The following is a 13,513-nucleotide window of genomic DNA, read 5'->3' on the forward strand; positions in this document are numbered from 1 at the left end:
AGAGTCCCTCCCCATCTCTCCTGGAGCCCCTTTAGGGACTGGAAGGGGCTCGAAGGTTTCCCCGGAGCCTTCTCTTCTCCAGGCTGGAGAACCCAAACTCTCTCAACCTGTCTTCATAGGATAGGTGCTCCAGCCCTCTGAGCATCTTTGTGGCCTCCTCTGGACCCAGGCCATCTTCATCTGATTCCTCCTGTCTCTCCCTTTTCTGTCAGTGAGCTGTTGTCCACCCAACTGCTTGTTAGGTGCTTGGAAGGCAGGGGGTCAGCAGGGGGGATTTGGCAAGAGCAGGGAATGTGGCACCAACTTGTTTTCCTTCTGCGAGAGGGTAAGTGGGCTTTTTGGCATAAGAAAAGCAGCATATGCCCATGTCTCTTGGTTTGAGTAAGGTTTTTTTGGCCCTCTTACGTGTGGCATCTTTGCGAGCAGATCGGAGGTGCATGGTCAAGTCGAAAGTGCTGTGGGTGGGTAGGAAGCTGTTTGGAAATCCTTACACATAAAGTAGTTATTTAAGGATTCACTGTCAGAAGGGAGGTGCTGTAGGAGTCTGTGGAGCATCTAGAGTTTTAGTGAACCTTAATGACCCACGAGAGAACAGCATCTGCTTGGTAAATCACAGCGTCATAGGATGGTTGGGGTTGGAAGGGACCCCAAAGATGATTGAGTTCCCACCCCTTGCCTTGGGCAGGGACACCTCCCACATAGAATCATAGAATGAGTAAAGCGACGTGTGACACTTGGGTGTCTGCAGAGACACTGGGGGACAGGATTCAAATTCAGCGGCCACCGGGAGATACGGAGGAAGAGTCTTAGCAGAACATTCAGGATGAACAAATGGTATTTATTCAAATTAGTCAAGTTTAATGTCAGAGGTTTTTTGAAAAAGGAGGGGACAGCTGGCTAGATAGGACTTCTTCAGAGCTGTGTCTAGGGTTCATAGTGAGCACGAGGTGAGTGAGAGTCACTGATGTCATGTAATTAAAAAAAAATCACAGTTCGAGAGAACAGCATCTGCTTGGTAAATCACAGCGTCATAGGATGGTTGGGGTTGGAAGGGACCCCAAAGATGATTGAGTTCCCACCCCTTGCCTTGGGCAGGGACACCTCCCACATAGAATCATAGAATGAGTAAAGCGACGTGTGACACTTGGGTGTCTGCAGAGACACTGGGGGACAGGATTCAAATTCAGCGGCCACCGGGAGATACGGAGGAAGAATCTTAGCAGAACGTTCAGGATGAACAAATGGTATTTATTCAAATTAGTCAAGTTTAATGTCAGAGGTTTTTTGAAAAAGGAGGGGACAGCTGGCTAGATAGGACTTCTTCAGAGCTGTGTCTAGGGTTCATAGTGAGCACGAGGTGAGTGAGAGTCACTGATGTCATGTAATTAAAAAAAAATCACAGTTTTTTTGGGTTATGCCATCAGAGTGTACTGTGTGCAGTGTAAATTTTCTGCTTTGCTCGGCAGTTTTAAGGCTTCATCATAGGTCCTGTTCTGGACATGGCACTTCAGCAAAAGTGTGGATCAACTGAAGACAGTCCACAGGAGCCACAAGAGTAATGAGAGGTCTAGAAAACACTTTACAGGCTGAATAAAATTCAACAAGTTGAGATTGCTTCATAACCTGAGCTTAAACCCCCAAAAGGCACAAGTTTTCAAATACAGAAAGAGAAAGGGGAAGGTTATTTGTTCTCCAGATTCAGAACATCAGGAAGGGCCTTAATTTCAACGAGGGAGATTTTGCACTGACACTGAGAAAAAATACTCCCAAGAGTAAGAATGAACCCAATTCCCCTGTTTTTCTGGGCTATGCCATCAGAGTGTACTATATGCAGTGTAAATTTTCTGCTTTACTCAGCAGTTGTAGGGCTTCATCGTAGGTCCTGTTCTGGACATGGCACTTCAGCAAAAGTGTGGGTCAACTGAAGACAGTCCACAGGAGCCACAAGAGTAATGAGAGGTCTAGAAAACACTTTATGTGCTGCAGAAAATTCAACAAGTTGAGATTGCTTAATAACCTGAGCTTAAACCCCCAAAAGGCACAAGTTTTCAAATACAGAAAGAGAAAGGGGAAGGTTATTTGTTCTCCAGATTCAGAACATCAGGAAGGGCCTTAATTTCAACGAGGGAGATTTTGCACTGACACTGAGAAAAAATACTCCCAAGAGTAAGAATGAACCCAATTCCCCTGGGAAGCTGGAGATTTTCTGTCACTGGGCATCTTTAACAAGAAGCTGTATGAACTTCTGCAGGGAACAGCATCCTTGGATTTTGCCTCGAGGCTTTAAGTTTCTTCCGGTCCTCTGATTCTGTAATTTCCTACCATTTGGCCAAAACCACCGGGATTATCGGTGTTATTCCAGCTCACCCACATGCTGCTTTTTAACGGAGTAAAATCACAGAATCACAGGATGATGTGGGGTTGGAAGGGACCTCTGGAGATCATCCAGTCCAACCCCCTGCCAGAGCAGGGCCACCCAGAGCAGGTCCCACAGGAACGTGTCCAGGTGGGGTTTGAATGTCTCCAGAGAAGAGACTCCACCACCTCTCTGGGCAGCATCTTCCAGGGCTCTGCCACCCTCACAGTGAAGAAGTTCCTCCTCATGTTTAGGTGGAACTTCTTATATTCAAGTTTGTGCCCATTTCCTCTTGTCCTGTCCCTGGGCACCACTGAGAAAAGATTGGCCCCATCCTCCTGACACCCACCCTTTCAGTATTTCTAGGTGTTGATCAGATCCCCCCTCAGCCTTCTCCAGACTAAAAATACCTTACCCTCTTGCACCATATATCCTGATTTTTAAGACTAGGAGGCGACATGGAAGGAGGAAAGAGTAATGCCATGTTTACCTGAGTTTATTTAAGCTGCGAGTGCCTCCGTGGGTAGTTTAAAGCCATCTCAGGTATTTCTACATTATCCTGTGATCTGCGGCGTGAGCTCACCCTCAAACAACAAGTTCATGATGTGTCGGTGGGATTAAAAAGACCAGGAGGGATTGTATCTGGGTTGTGTGTCTGGTTGTGGTGGGACTTCTCAGTTCCCTGTCCTTCACGGCTGGCTGCCTCTCGTCCCTCACCGCGCGTTTCCTAACGAAGGCGCTGATTTTGAGTAGGTTTTCTTTTATAAATGCTCTCACGAAATGTTTCCTCTGCAACTCGGTGGTGACTGGGACCGGGCTGCCTCTCAGTAGTTATTACCCAAAAGAGTTTTGCCTTGTTTAAAGGTTTAGGATTGGAGAAAATGCTTGTAATAATTCCCAAATTTCAGTCAGAAGAAGGTTTTCTTTCTGAGGGTTTAGAGAGAGATAAGTTGACCAAAAAAAAAAAAAAAATACTGGTGAAAATCAGCATTTTTAAGACAAATATGCAGGTCAGTATTTGTGTTAGTTTGGGTGAACTTAAGTTTTTTCCCATCTTTATTTCATGATAATTTTCTACCGAATTGAACGTAATGAGATTTCTCTTTTCTTTTTTTATCTTACTGTAGAGGAGCTATTTTCAGTGATTTGGGCAGTTTGGAGCAAAATAAATTTCTAAACCTAGTAACTAGTTGACAGGTCTTAATTTATAGAACTTAATGGCGACGTATATCTCTTGCCCGTTAACTTCTGTAGAGGTGTTTGGTGGAGAGGTCCTGAATGTAGCAAAGAAAATGCACACGGGGAATTGTTGTAGCTGTGAAGCAACTTTTCCATCGTGTGCTTTTAATCAAGTCATAAAGAGACTAGAAAGATGACTGTGCTGAAAGGAATATGGGTTATACCTATATAAACCCCCGTCTCCATCGCTGTGGGATCTCCTCCCCTGCCTGTGTCGATTGCGGAGTTCGCAGGGAGAATCTCCCCTTTGCCCAACGTATGGATCCATACGTCCCCATGCCAGGGCTTTAAAGGGGTGCCAGGCCACACTGGGCTCCCCAAATGCGAGGGGGACCAGCCCTGAGGAGCCTTCACCGCTCCTTTTCCTCAGCTTTATGACCTTCCTCCACATCGGCCTACTCGGTGGAAGCATCGGAAGGCGGTGCCGGCTCGGGGCGAGCGGGAAGGCCGGGAGCGGGCGAGCAGCGACCTGTACTGTGGGGTTTGTGTTTTGTTCTTTTCTTTTTTTCATCGCAGCCAGGCAGTGAATTGGACAACTTGGAGGAGATTCTGGATGACCTGCAGAACAGCCAGTTACCGCAGCTTTTCCCAGATAACCGCCCAGGCGCCCCAACCGGCTCGGTGGACAAGCAAGCCATCATCAATGACCTCATGCAGCTCACCAGTGAGAGCAGCCCCGGCACGGCCGTGGCCACCCAGAAACCAGCAATGAGGATTTCACAGAGCAGTGAGTCCACCTTCCCTCCACGTGCATGTGTTGGCAGAGCTTGCGAACCCCCAAAACGGTGGTGGTGGTGGTGGTACCCCTGGGTCACGGAGGAGGAACTGGGCAGATCTTGGTCCTGCTCTGGTCTTGCGTGATGATATAGCGCCATCTGCGGTCACCCTGTTTTGAAACACTTGTGGAGGTTCTAATTCATTCAGCACCCTGGAAGTCACAGAATCACATGGGGTTGGAAGGGACCTCTGGAGATCGTCCAGTCCAACGCCCTGCCAGAACAGGTCCTCCCAGAGCAGGTCCCACAGGAACACATCCAGGCAGGTTTGAATGTCTCCAGAGGAGGAGACTCCACCACCTCTCTGGGCAGCCTCTGCCAGGGCTCTGCCACCCTCACAGGAAAGAAGTTCCTCCTCATGTTTAGCTGGAACTTCTTATATTCATGTTTGTGCCCATTATCTCTTATCTTGTCACTGGGCACCACTGAGAAGAGCCTGACCCCATTGTCCTGGCACCCATCCTGTAGATATTGATAAGCATTGATGAGGTCCCCCCCCTCAGTCTTCTCCAGACTAAACAGACCCAAGTCCCTCAGCCTTTCCCCATCAGAGAGAGGTTCTAGTCCCTTTATCATCTTTGTAGCCTCTGCTGCATCTTCTCCCCACTCTTTGAGGAGCTTTGAGGGTTTTTAAGAGGGGTTTTAAGAGGTGCCCTCAAAAAAACTGAAAGGTCCCTTGTTGTGGTTGTAGGTGATGCTGGTGGTGACATCTGTGGCTTTGGGATGGAGCCCCTTGTTCAGTAATGAAGCCACTCATGGACAAGAGAGGCTTTTCTAGGCGTGAAGGAGGGTCGTCTTCTAAAACCACAAGATTAATAGAAAGACATTTGATTAAGAGGAATCGCCAAGTTTAATTTGAAATTGTGGCTTTTAATTGAGTCGCTTCCAGCTGACAGTGTTCTTAAGTTTATTAATTAACTCACGACTCAGTGATGAAATGTTGGTGTGCCACCATAGAATAATGGAAAGCGGGCAACACTTTCCAAGGCTTATTAACTACAAATATTGAAGAAAATAGCATAAAATGCCACTGCTTTCATTTTTTTCTCCTGTTGGTGAAGATGGCTTAATCTATTTACTTCCTTCAGTGAACACTGCTGATTTTTTGTATAAAACATAGGCCTTAGATAATATTTTGAGCCATTCTAATAATGTGAAAATAGCACCTTGCCACTTTTAAATCAACTCAAATTATTACTTAGCGATTTTAAAATAAATATTCATAGTACTAGTAATAATAAATATTAATGTTCAAATGCTTATTGAAACCACTACAGATCCTTAAATTACTATTTGTTATCGATGCTGCTCATAGAAAGATGGAATTATTGTACTCATTTTTGTAAGTACAGGGGTGCAAGCAGCAGCACAGAAGTCAGAAGGAAATCTCTGCACGTCTGAAATCTTCAGCATGTTCTTTCTGAAACAAGCTCTGGTGGTTCCTTCAACTGGAGCCTCTTGACTTTCCAGAGTTAACCTGGCTTCAAATCTGCTGTCAATAACAGCAGGATGGTGAATGAATGTGTCTTAGGAGTTAGTAACAATTCTGTAAAAGCAACGTCCTGTTTCCCCAGTAAATTAAAGCCCTAAAACTTTTTTTGCCCACTTCAATCTGTGCCTGGGGAGCTTCTGCCTTCTTTTCTGTAGAAGAGCTTACAGCAAACGGGTGCACAGCGCGCGGCTTTTTATGTGCTCAGGGAAAAGCCATGTAGAATGAACATCAAATCATACACAATTCCAAAAAAGTTTTGGGGTTTTTATATTTATTTTCTTTTGTGAAGAAATAAGCAGCTTTCGTTTTACTGGGTTTGCATGAAAATATTTAAAATATTTTTATCTGTCTTAAAAAAAAGATATATAGAAGACTTGAAAGCTGCTGGATTTGCCAAATGGCTGGTTTTTTTGTGTCAGGGACGGGGAACCTCCTTGGGTCCCATCCTGACCAAGAGCAGAACGTGTGCGATGTGAGCACCATCACCTCCCATCGATGATGTTCCTCATTTTGTGCTGCCTTTCCAGCTTTCCTTTTTGTTGGATCAGTGGGTGCTGGCAAAGCAACCCAAAAACCAACTCCCTCCTCTGTGTGATTTTTAATCAAACTTCTGGCACAAACTGCTCTGAAACTGTCACTGGAATTTGGGTTTGGTTCAATCCTTAGACTTTATCATGCCCCTAGGCTTGGGAAAGTAATTTTTTTCTTATAAGTAAGTTTTCTTTGCCTGTCTGAGCAGACAATCAAGACAAAATTTCGATCTGATGGTTAGGAATTAGGTGTATGGGGTTTATTTCCTATACACACATATAAACAAATTCACCTGGCAGATCACGTGTATTAAAAAATAAATAAATACAATGAGTTCCCATACTCTGGCTTTATAAAATAAGAAAAAAAAGCCAGAGACCTTTGTAATAAGATGTTTCTGGGCTTTTTAATGAGGTTGATAAACTTCACCTACATTCTCAAAGTCAAAGGTATCACTACTTCGATCTAAAATAAGAAAGAAGTTCTTTAACTGCTTTGTAATTTGGTGAATAGAAAAACGCAGAAGTGGCTTTAAGGATGCTGTTACATCAGAGACTGGCTGTGGGGAAGCTGCCCAGGGGTATTGCAAATTAGGAATTTCATGAAAATGGTTCATTTCTTTGGATGAGTTTTATTGGTGTGATTGGAAATGGACTCACGGGCCCAAGGTCAGCGTTTGATTGGTGTCTGAGAACTAATTGTGCCCATCAGGGGACGTTTCTCCCATCTTCCATCTCCCAGAGACCAGCTGAGCCAGATGTTTGCCAGTTGTGAGCTGGAGCTTGCTTTTTTGGGACAACCTGCAGTTTTCTTTGTAGAACCTGATTTTTAAGAGCACAAAACACCTTCATGGAAGAAAAGAGTTATATCAAGGTGACAGTCACCATCGAACATCCTTCTGTCCACCAGAATATTCTGGTGGCACAGCTCTAATTCTGGAGCTTTTTGTTGTTGCTGAATGATGGAAGTGCTGATTTTTATTAATGATAAAAAACGTAAAAAAAAGAATTAAGAGGGAGATGTAGAAATGGGGCTGCAGGATCTGATATAAACTCAGTCTGCCCTTAATTTTGGTAACTTCTTCAGGGGCACGGCTTATGCCGGAAAACTTTGAAAACTGAGCTGATTCCTAACAATCTGCCTTAGGATGACACCTGCATGCAATTAGAGCCCTACTGGGTATAAGATTAATTGGCAGTAGTGTGCACATCACGCAGAGGTCTATTTTGCTGCACAGTGGCTCTTCTCTCCGTTCAATTGCATCGTTTAAAGTTTTAAAAATATACGTCACACCGGTTTTACTGTCAGAATGTTTCCATGTTGAAATTTACATAAAAATGTCAAGAAGGGATGTTTCTCAGACAGATAGGGAGCGGGTAAATCAGGCAGCATTAAATAGCTCAGCCCCAGGAGCTTCAAGTGTGTTTGGGTTCTTTTTTTTCTTTTTTTTTTTTTTTAACAAGTAAAGTTTCCATTCTTGTAACTTTGATTTTTTATTTTTTTTTTTTTTCACCTTTGCTCCTCCTTGTCTAGCTTTTAATAACCCACGAGGAGCAGGGCAACTGGGCAGGTTGTTACCAAACCAGAATTTACCACTTGACATCCCGCTGCAGAACCCCCCGGGCGCGGGCTCGTTCCCCCCCATAAGAACGAGCAGCCCCTATTCCGTGATACCTCAGCCGGGACTGATGGGCAGGAACGAGGGGATGATCGGAAGCCAAGGAACTTTAGGCAACAGCAGCACAGGTAAGATGAATTCCCTTTTTTTTTCCTTTTTTTTCCTTTTTTTTTTTAATTAAATACATTCGAGTAACAGCCCGTAGCGCGTGTAACAATGGTGGGGTTATTACAAACGCAGGTTATTGGAGAAACTTTCCAAATAGTCTGGAAAAAAAATCCTGTTTTGTGGGCTGTTCTCTGTTGCCATATTTATTTTGAATTTGTTTCACCATATTGTCAGTCGTGCTCTTCGTGCACTGCTTTTCACCTCCCTGAAAACAGTGTATTGGCAATTAGAGTCTCTTCCCAGAAACATTCCAGATTCATTTGAGACTCAGATAGGTAAAAATCCAATCTTTTTGCCTTGAAAAAAAGCAAATAGCATTAACCGTTCGTCTGTAGAGGTGGTTCTTTCGAAATAAAACAGTGGGCAATTCTGTTGCTCTTAGGATGTGAATCTCTGCAGCAAATAACATTAACCATTCGTCTGTAGAGGTAGTTCTGTTGCTCTTAGGATGTGAATCTCTGCAGACCTTGGTTTTGCCCTCAGTTATTCTTTATTTATTGCCCCTTATTTCTCATGTTAAGTTGAAGGAATGACTAATATTTTCATTTTCTGAAACATAAGCTTTTGGGGAACCATCAGGTGTTGCACTGATATTGGTTTTGTCACAGATTATGCCTGATTTGGGGTGCATTGATTTCTTCATGTTGCCCTGATATCATACAAAAATACTGGGGGGGGCAAGAAAAATCTGGCTGATTTACTTATTTCAATTAGTTCATAGTCTGAGACTGTCCCAGTGTGCAGTGATGGCTGAGAACTCTGGGGGAGGAAATAAATGGGTGTTTTAAGTCCTTTCACTGGCTGGTTATTCGCTCTCAAAATGTTATATTTTGTTTGCATCAGTATTTAAAAAAGACACGCTGCCAGACACTGAAATATCCTATTTAAGCATTTTAGAGGTCAACTTGTCGTCTTTCGAGTGTCCTATTCCTTTCATCTTCTGTATACATATTGGAGGATGTTATTCACCTGATGTATACAAGTCAGAAGTTAGTATCTGTGCTCCTGCCCTTTGCTGGAGCACACCACGTGTTTCAGCTGATGGAAGGTGGATGCAGAGAGGACAGACCTGAGGATGTCACACTGAACCAGATTTTGTACAGCAGCTGAGGGAATGACCCTCTTCAGAGGGTTTGCCTCCTTGGTTGTGTATCAAGGGATAATCAGGATGATGAGCAATAACTATGTGTGGATTTTTAGTACTCATTTAAGGATGTTGCAAAATTGCAGCAGGAGAGGCCGGTATCAGTGAGATCAGTGTTTTACCTGTATAAAATCGAAATGTACAAATACCATGAATGCATATCTTTAGGGTTGGGTTTTTTTTTTTTCTGAGTTGGGGCTCAACTGGGTATTTTTGGCTGCAGTCAGAGTGTCATCCTCTATATATTCCAAGTGTAAATAAAACTGCATCAGTTGTTTACAGTAGATGTAGGAGGACTTCCCCTAAAATAACGGTAATGAGCTTCAGCATCTATCGGAAAGTTCCTGTGAGTAATTTCCCTGCACGGTGCGTTGGGTCGCCATGATCTGGGTGAGCCTCAGAGCTGAGAAGGTTCTGAATGAAAGGGATCACCAGAAGATGTTTGCAGAAGTTGAATTTAAATGGGGTCCTTCTCGTTTGTGGGCCCGTGGAGCGATAACGCGTCGTTAACCCGCATCTCGGCCCTCGCTTAGCGCTTGGAAAGTAAGGGAGTGACACACACACAACACACACACAACACACACAGACACACAACACACACATACAGACACACAACACACACACAGACACACACAGTCTCGGTCCTTGCTTAGCGCTTGGAAAGTAAAGGAGTGACACACACACAACACATACCACACACACAACGCACACAACACACACACAACACACACAGGCACACACCACACACACAGACACACAACACACACACAACACACACAGACACACAACACACACATACAGACACACAACACACACACAGACACACACACATCAGCAAACGTGACTCATTTCCTGCGGAAGGAAGCTGGGCCCATCCATCCGCTCACCCCTCACCACCTGTCTCGGGCCACATGTGGGAACCCTCGCTCCCCAGCAGCGTTTTGGAAACCAGAGGAGGATCCTCCCCCCGTACAACGTGTCATAACCTCCAGCCTCTTGACTCAGCAGGGTTAAGGGCCTCCTTCTCTAGCTTTGCACAGCTGGAGGGACAGTTGGGGCACAACGTCTGGGTTCTTCATGGCGAAAAACGCGGCCTGTCAGGCGTTGGCGATGCTGAAGTTGTCCCAAAACATGCGCCCAGCACCTAAATCTGTCTGTTTCTTGCACAGGAATGATGGGTGGCACTGCCCCTCGCCCTGCCATGACGTCTGGGGACTGGGGAGGCCAGGCTGCTGCCGTCAGGGTGACCTGTGCCCCCACGGCCGGCGCCATGAACAGGCCGGTGCAAACCGGGATGATCCGCAACCCCACGGCCAGCATCCCCCTGAGACCCAGCAGCCAGCCCGGGCCCAGGCAGATGCTGCCCTCTCAGGTCATGAACATGGGTAAGTCAGGGAGCATGCCAGGTTGGGCTTCTTGGGGCACGCTGGATTGTCAGAGATGAAGCAGAAAAAAGAAAAAAAAAAAAAAGAAAAAAAACTCACTTCAATTATAGGTTTGATGAGAACCTTATCCCACTGTGAAAGTTTCCTTTGGAAGTGGGAAGGAAGGTGTGTAAAACATGATGCTCCGAGGGCTGGAGCCCCTCTGCTGTGAGGACAGGCTGAGAGGGTTGGGGTTGTTCAACCTGGAGAAGAGAAGGCTCCAGGGAGACCTTAGAGCCCCTTCCAGTCCCTCAAGGGGCTCCAGGAGAGATGGGGAGGGACTCTGGATCAGGAAGGGGAGCCATAGGACAAGGGGGACAGTTTTAAACTGAAAGAGGGGAGATTGAGATGAGATCTGGGGAAGAAATTCTTTGCTGTGAGGGTGGTGAGAGCCTGGAAGAGGTTGCCCAGAGAAGCTGTGGCTGCCCCATCCCTGGAGGGGTTCAAGGCCAGGCTGGATGGGGCTTAGAGCAACCTGGTCTGGTGGGAGGTGTCCCTGCCCAGGGCAGGGGGTTGGAACTGGATGATCTTTAAGATCCGTTCCAACCCAAACCATCCTGTGATTCTCTGATTCAAACACTAACTTTCAACACATGAATTGATGTGACCAGTTCCTGCTGCTCTGTAGCTCCAGAGTGGTCAAAGTGGCCAAAGAAAGAGGATGTGAAGTTACTCCTGCTTATCAAAAACAGGAGTGTTTTAAGAGGAAATGCTGGGAGCATTATGTTCCTGGTCACTTCTAAAGCAGGTGACCTATACATTCTAAAGCAGGTGACCTATCCTATACATTAGGATATTTACTCTCTATACTGTCCTTTTGTTATGCTCATGTTACTAAATTTTTGCATCCATGATGTCATATCTGCTGTTTTATGAACCACTTTCGGAGTTCTCATGTTATTTTCTTGGATTTTAAAAGCAATTTTTAACAAGAAAAAGTAATGATGCTTTTAAGTGTAACATTACTGAAGTCTTAACGATTTTGTTTGCTTTTACTCTAAATAGATAAGTCAATGGAAAGAATTAACAGGAAAATAGATATTTAATTTTTTTCTCAAAACTTCTGGGGTTATTTTTCCTTTATTAGGGCCAGTAGATTTTTATTTTTTTTTTTCTCAAAAGTTCTGGGGTTATTTTTCCTTTATTAGGGCCATCCGAATTGGAGATGAACATGGGAGGACCTCAGTACAGCCAGCAGCAGGCCCCTCCCAACCAGACTGCACCGTGGCCAGACAGCATCTTGCCCATAGATCAGGCAACTTTTGGAAATCAAAACAGGTGAGTCCGACTCTCGACGTCGTTAATTTCTGTTTTGTTTGAGGTTTTTTAATTGACCTGGGTTCTGTAAAAGGTGAGGAAGGAAAGATGAAGTGAAACGGAGGCTGCCTCTTCCCTAAAATTAGCTTCTTCTCTGGTACCCAGAACCACAGGCCCATCACAAGTTATTAACTCATTTTTAATATATTCACTTTTTTAATTGCTTTATTAACATTATTAAGACTTCTGAATAATGCCATAATTATGAAGAGCAATTTACACTTCTCTAAAAAAAAGGCTTCTCCAAAAAGTTCACTGCTTAAATTAGAAAAAAAAAAATATATATATATACACGCATGGACTGAATAAGTGGACAGATAAAGGCAAAATGTTGAAATATTTTGAATTGTGTGAGTTGGGATATTTTTCAGAAGTAAACGGGAGGAGTGCTAAAAAAGAAAAATTAAGGGAAAGCAGTTGGAAAAAAAAGTGTCTTTGAAGAAAGGTTAATCAAGATTAATCCTCGGACTACATTCTCTTACTTTTCATTGTGAAAGTAATGAAGGGGAAGCAGTTTGAAAAAAAGTGTTTTTGAAGAAAGATTAATCAAGTTTAATCTTCAGACTACATTCTCTTACTTTTCATTGTGAAAGGATGTCCAAAAATATTATCTGCCACAAGTGTGGCATTTTCTGTTACTTTTTGAACTTTTTTATGCTTTTCAAGACGTTTCCTGGTGCTGATGCAGTTGGGGTGACCGTTTGCCAAAAGCACTGTTTGCAAAACTTAATTTTTCATTTTAAAAATGATACCATAAAATAAAATACAGGCTGAGTTTGATGAGCAAATCAGGGAGATAATTTCTCCCTTTCGTTACCTTTGCCTTTTTCATAATTTCCTTGTAGCTGAAGATGGTAAAAAAAATGCCCATTGCGATGCATCTGAAAGTGACCATATTTTTGGTCATTTACACCCAAAGAGAGAGGGTGAATTGTTTGGTGCTGCCATTTCTTACTACCTTAATCCCTGGGATTTGTATTTTTAGAATCTCATTCTCATAGAGAGAATGAAATAACGATAAAAGTGGAATCATGAGTAAAAATGATTCTTTGGGAGAAAAATTAACATCATTGTGTGATGTAAATGAAATGGGGGAAAAAACAAATTGTCATTCTTGAATATACAGAGTTTGGCAAATGTTTTAAACTTTTTCCTGCTGTGTGTATTCATGCCCATTTGCAATCTGAGGGGCGTTTTTGGCTGGCCCCACTGATTATTTTTCCAGACGATAGATTCCTTCTGAAGACATCTTTAAAGTTTGGAAGCAATTTGTTTCAAAGGATTATTATTTCTTTTTTTTTTTTGGCTCTTCCCTTTTACTGATTAATAATTCCATCTGTGAGAGTTATAGAAACTTCTTTATATATGAGATGGATTAATACTTTGCGGTGATTTGAAGGTATGTCCTATATATCCTTATTTTTATTTTTTTACAGGCCAGATCTAAT

At 43.7% G+C, this 13,513-nt stretch overlaps 1 protein-coding gene across 1 annotated transcript in view; it reads left to right on the top strand.

Annotated features, from left to right (window-relative positions):
- Positions 1-13,513, top strand: part of NCOA2 (nuclear receptor coactivator 2) — a 244,333-nt gene that overhangs the window by 204,881 nt on the left and 25,939 nt on the right. The window contains exons 12-15 of the mRNA XM_014961149.1: positions 4,112-4,322; positions 7,928-8,140; positions 10,494-10,709; positions 11,897-12,026. Of these exons, the coding sequence (XP_014816635.1) occupies positions 4,112-4,322; positions 7,928-8,140; positions 10,494-10,709; positions 11,897-12,026 (770 nt within the window). The remainder of the gene's footprint in view (positions 1-4,111; positions 4,323-7,927; positions 8,141-10,493; positions 10,710-11,896; positions 12,027-13,513) is intronic.

This window comes from Calidris pugnax, unplaced genomic scaffold, assembly GCF_001431845.1.
Source record: "Calidris pugnax isolate Ruff unplaced genomic scaffold, ASM143184v1 scaffold331, whole genome shotgun sequence".
Classification (NCBI taxonomy): Eukaryota; Metazoa; Chordata; class Aves; order Charadriiformes; family Scolopacidae; genus Calidris; species Calidris pugnax.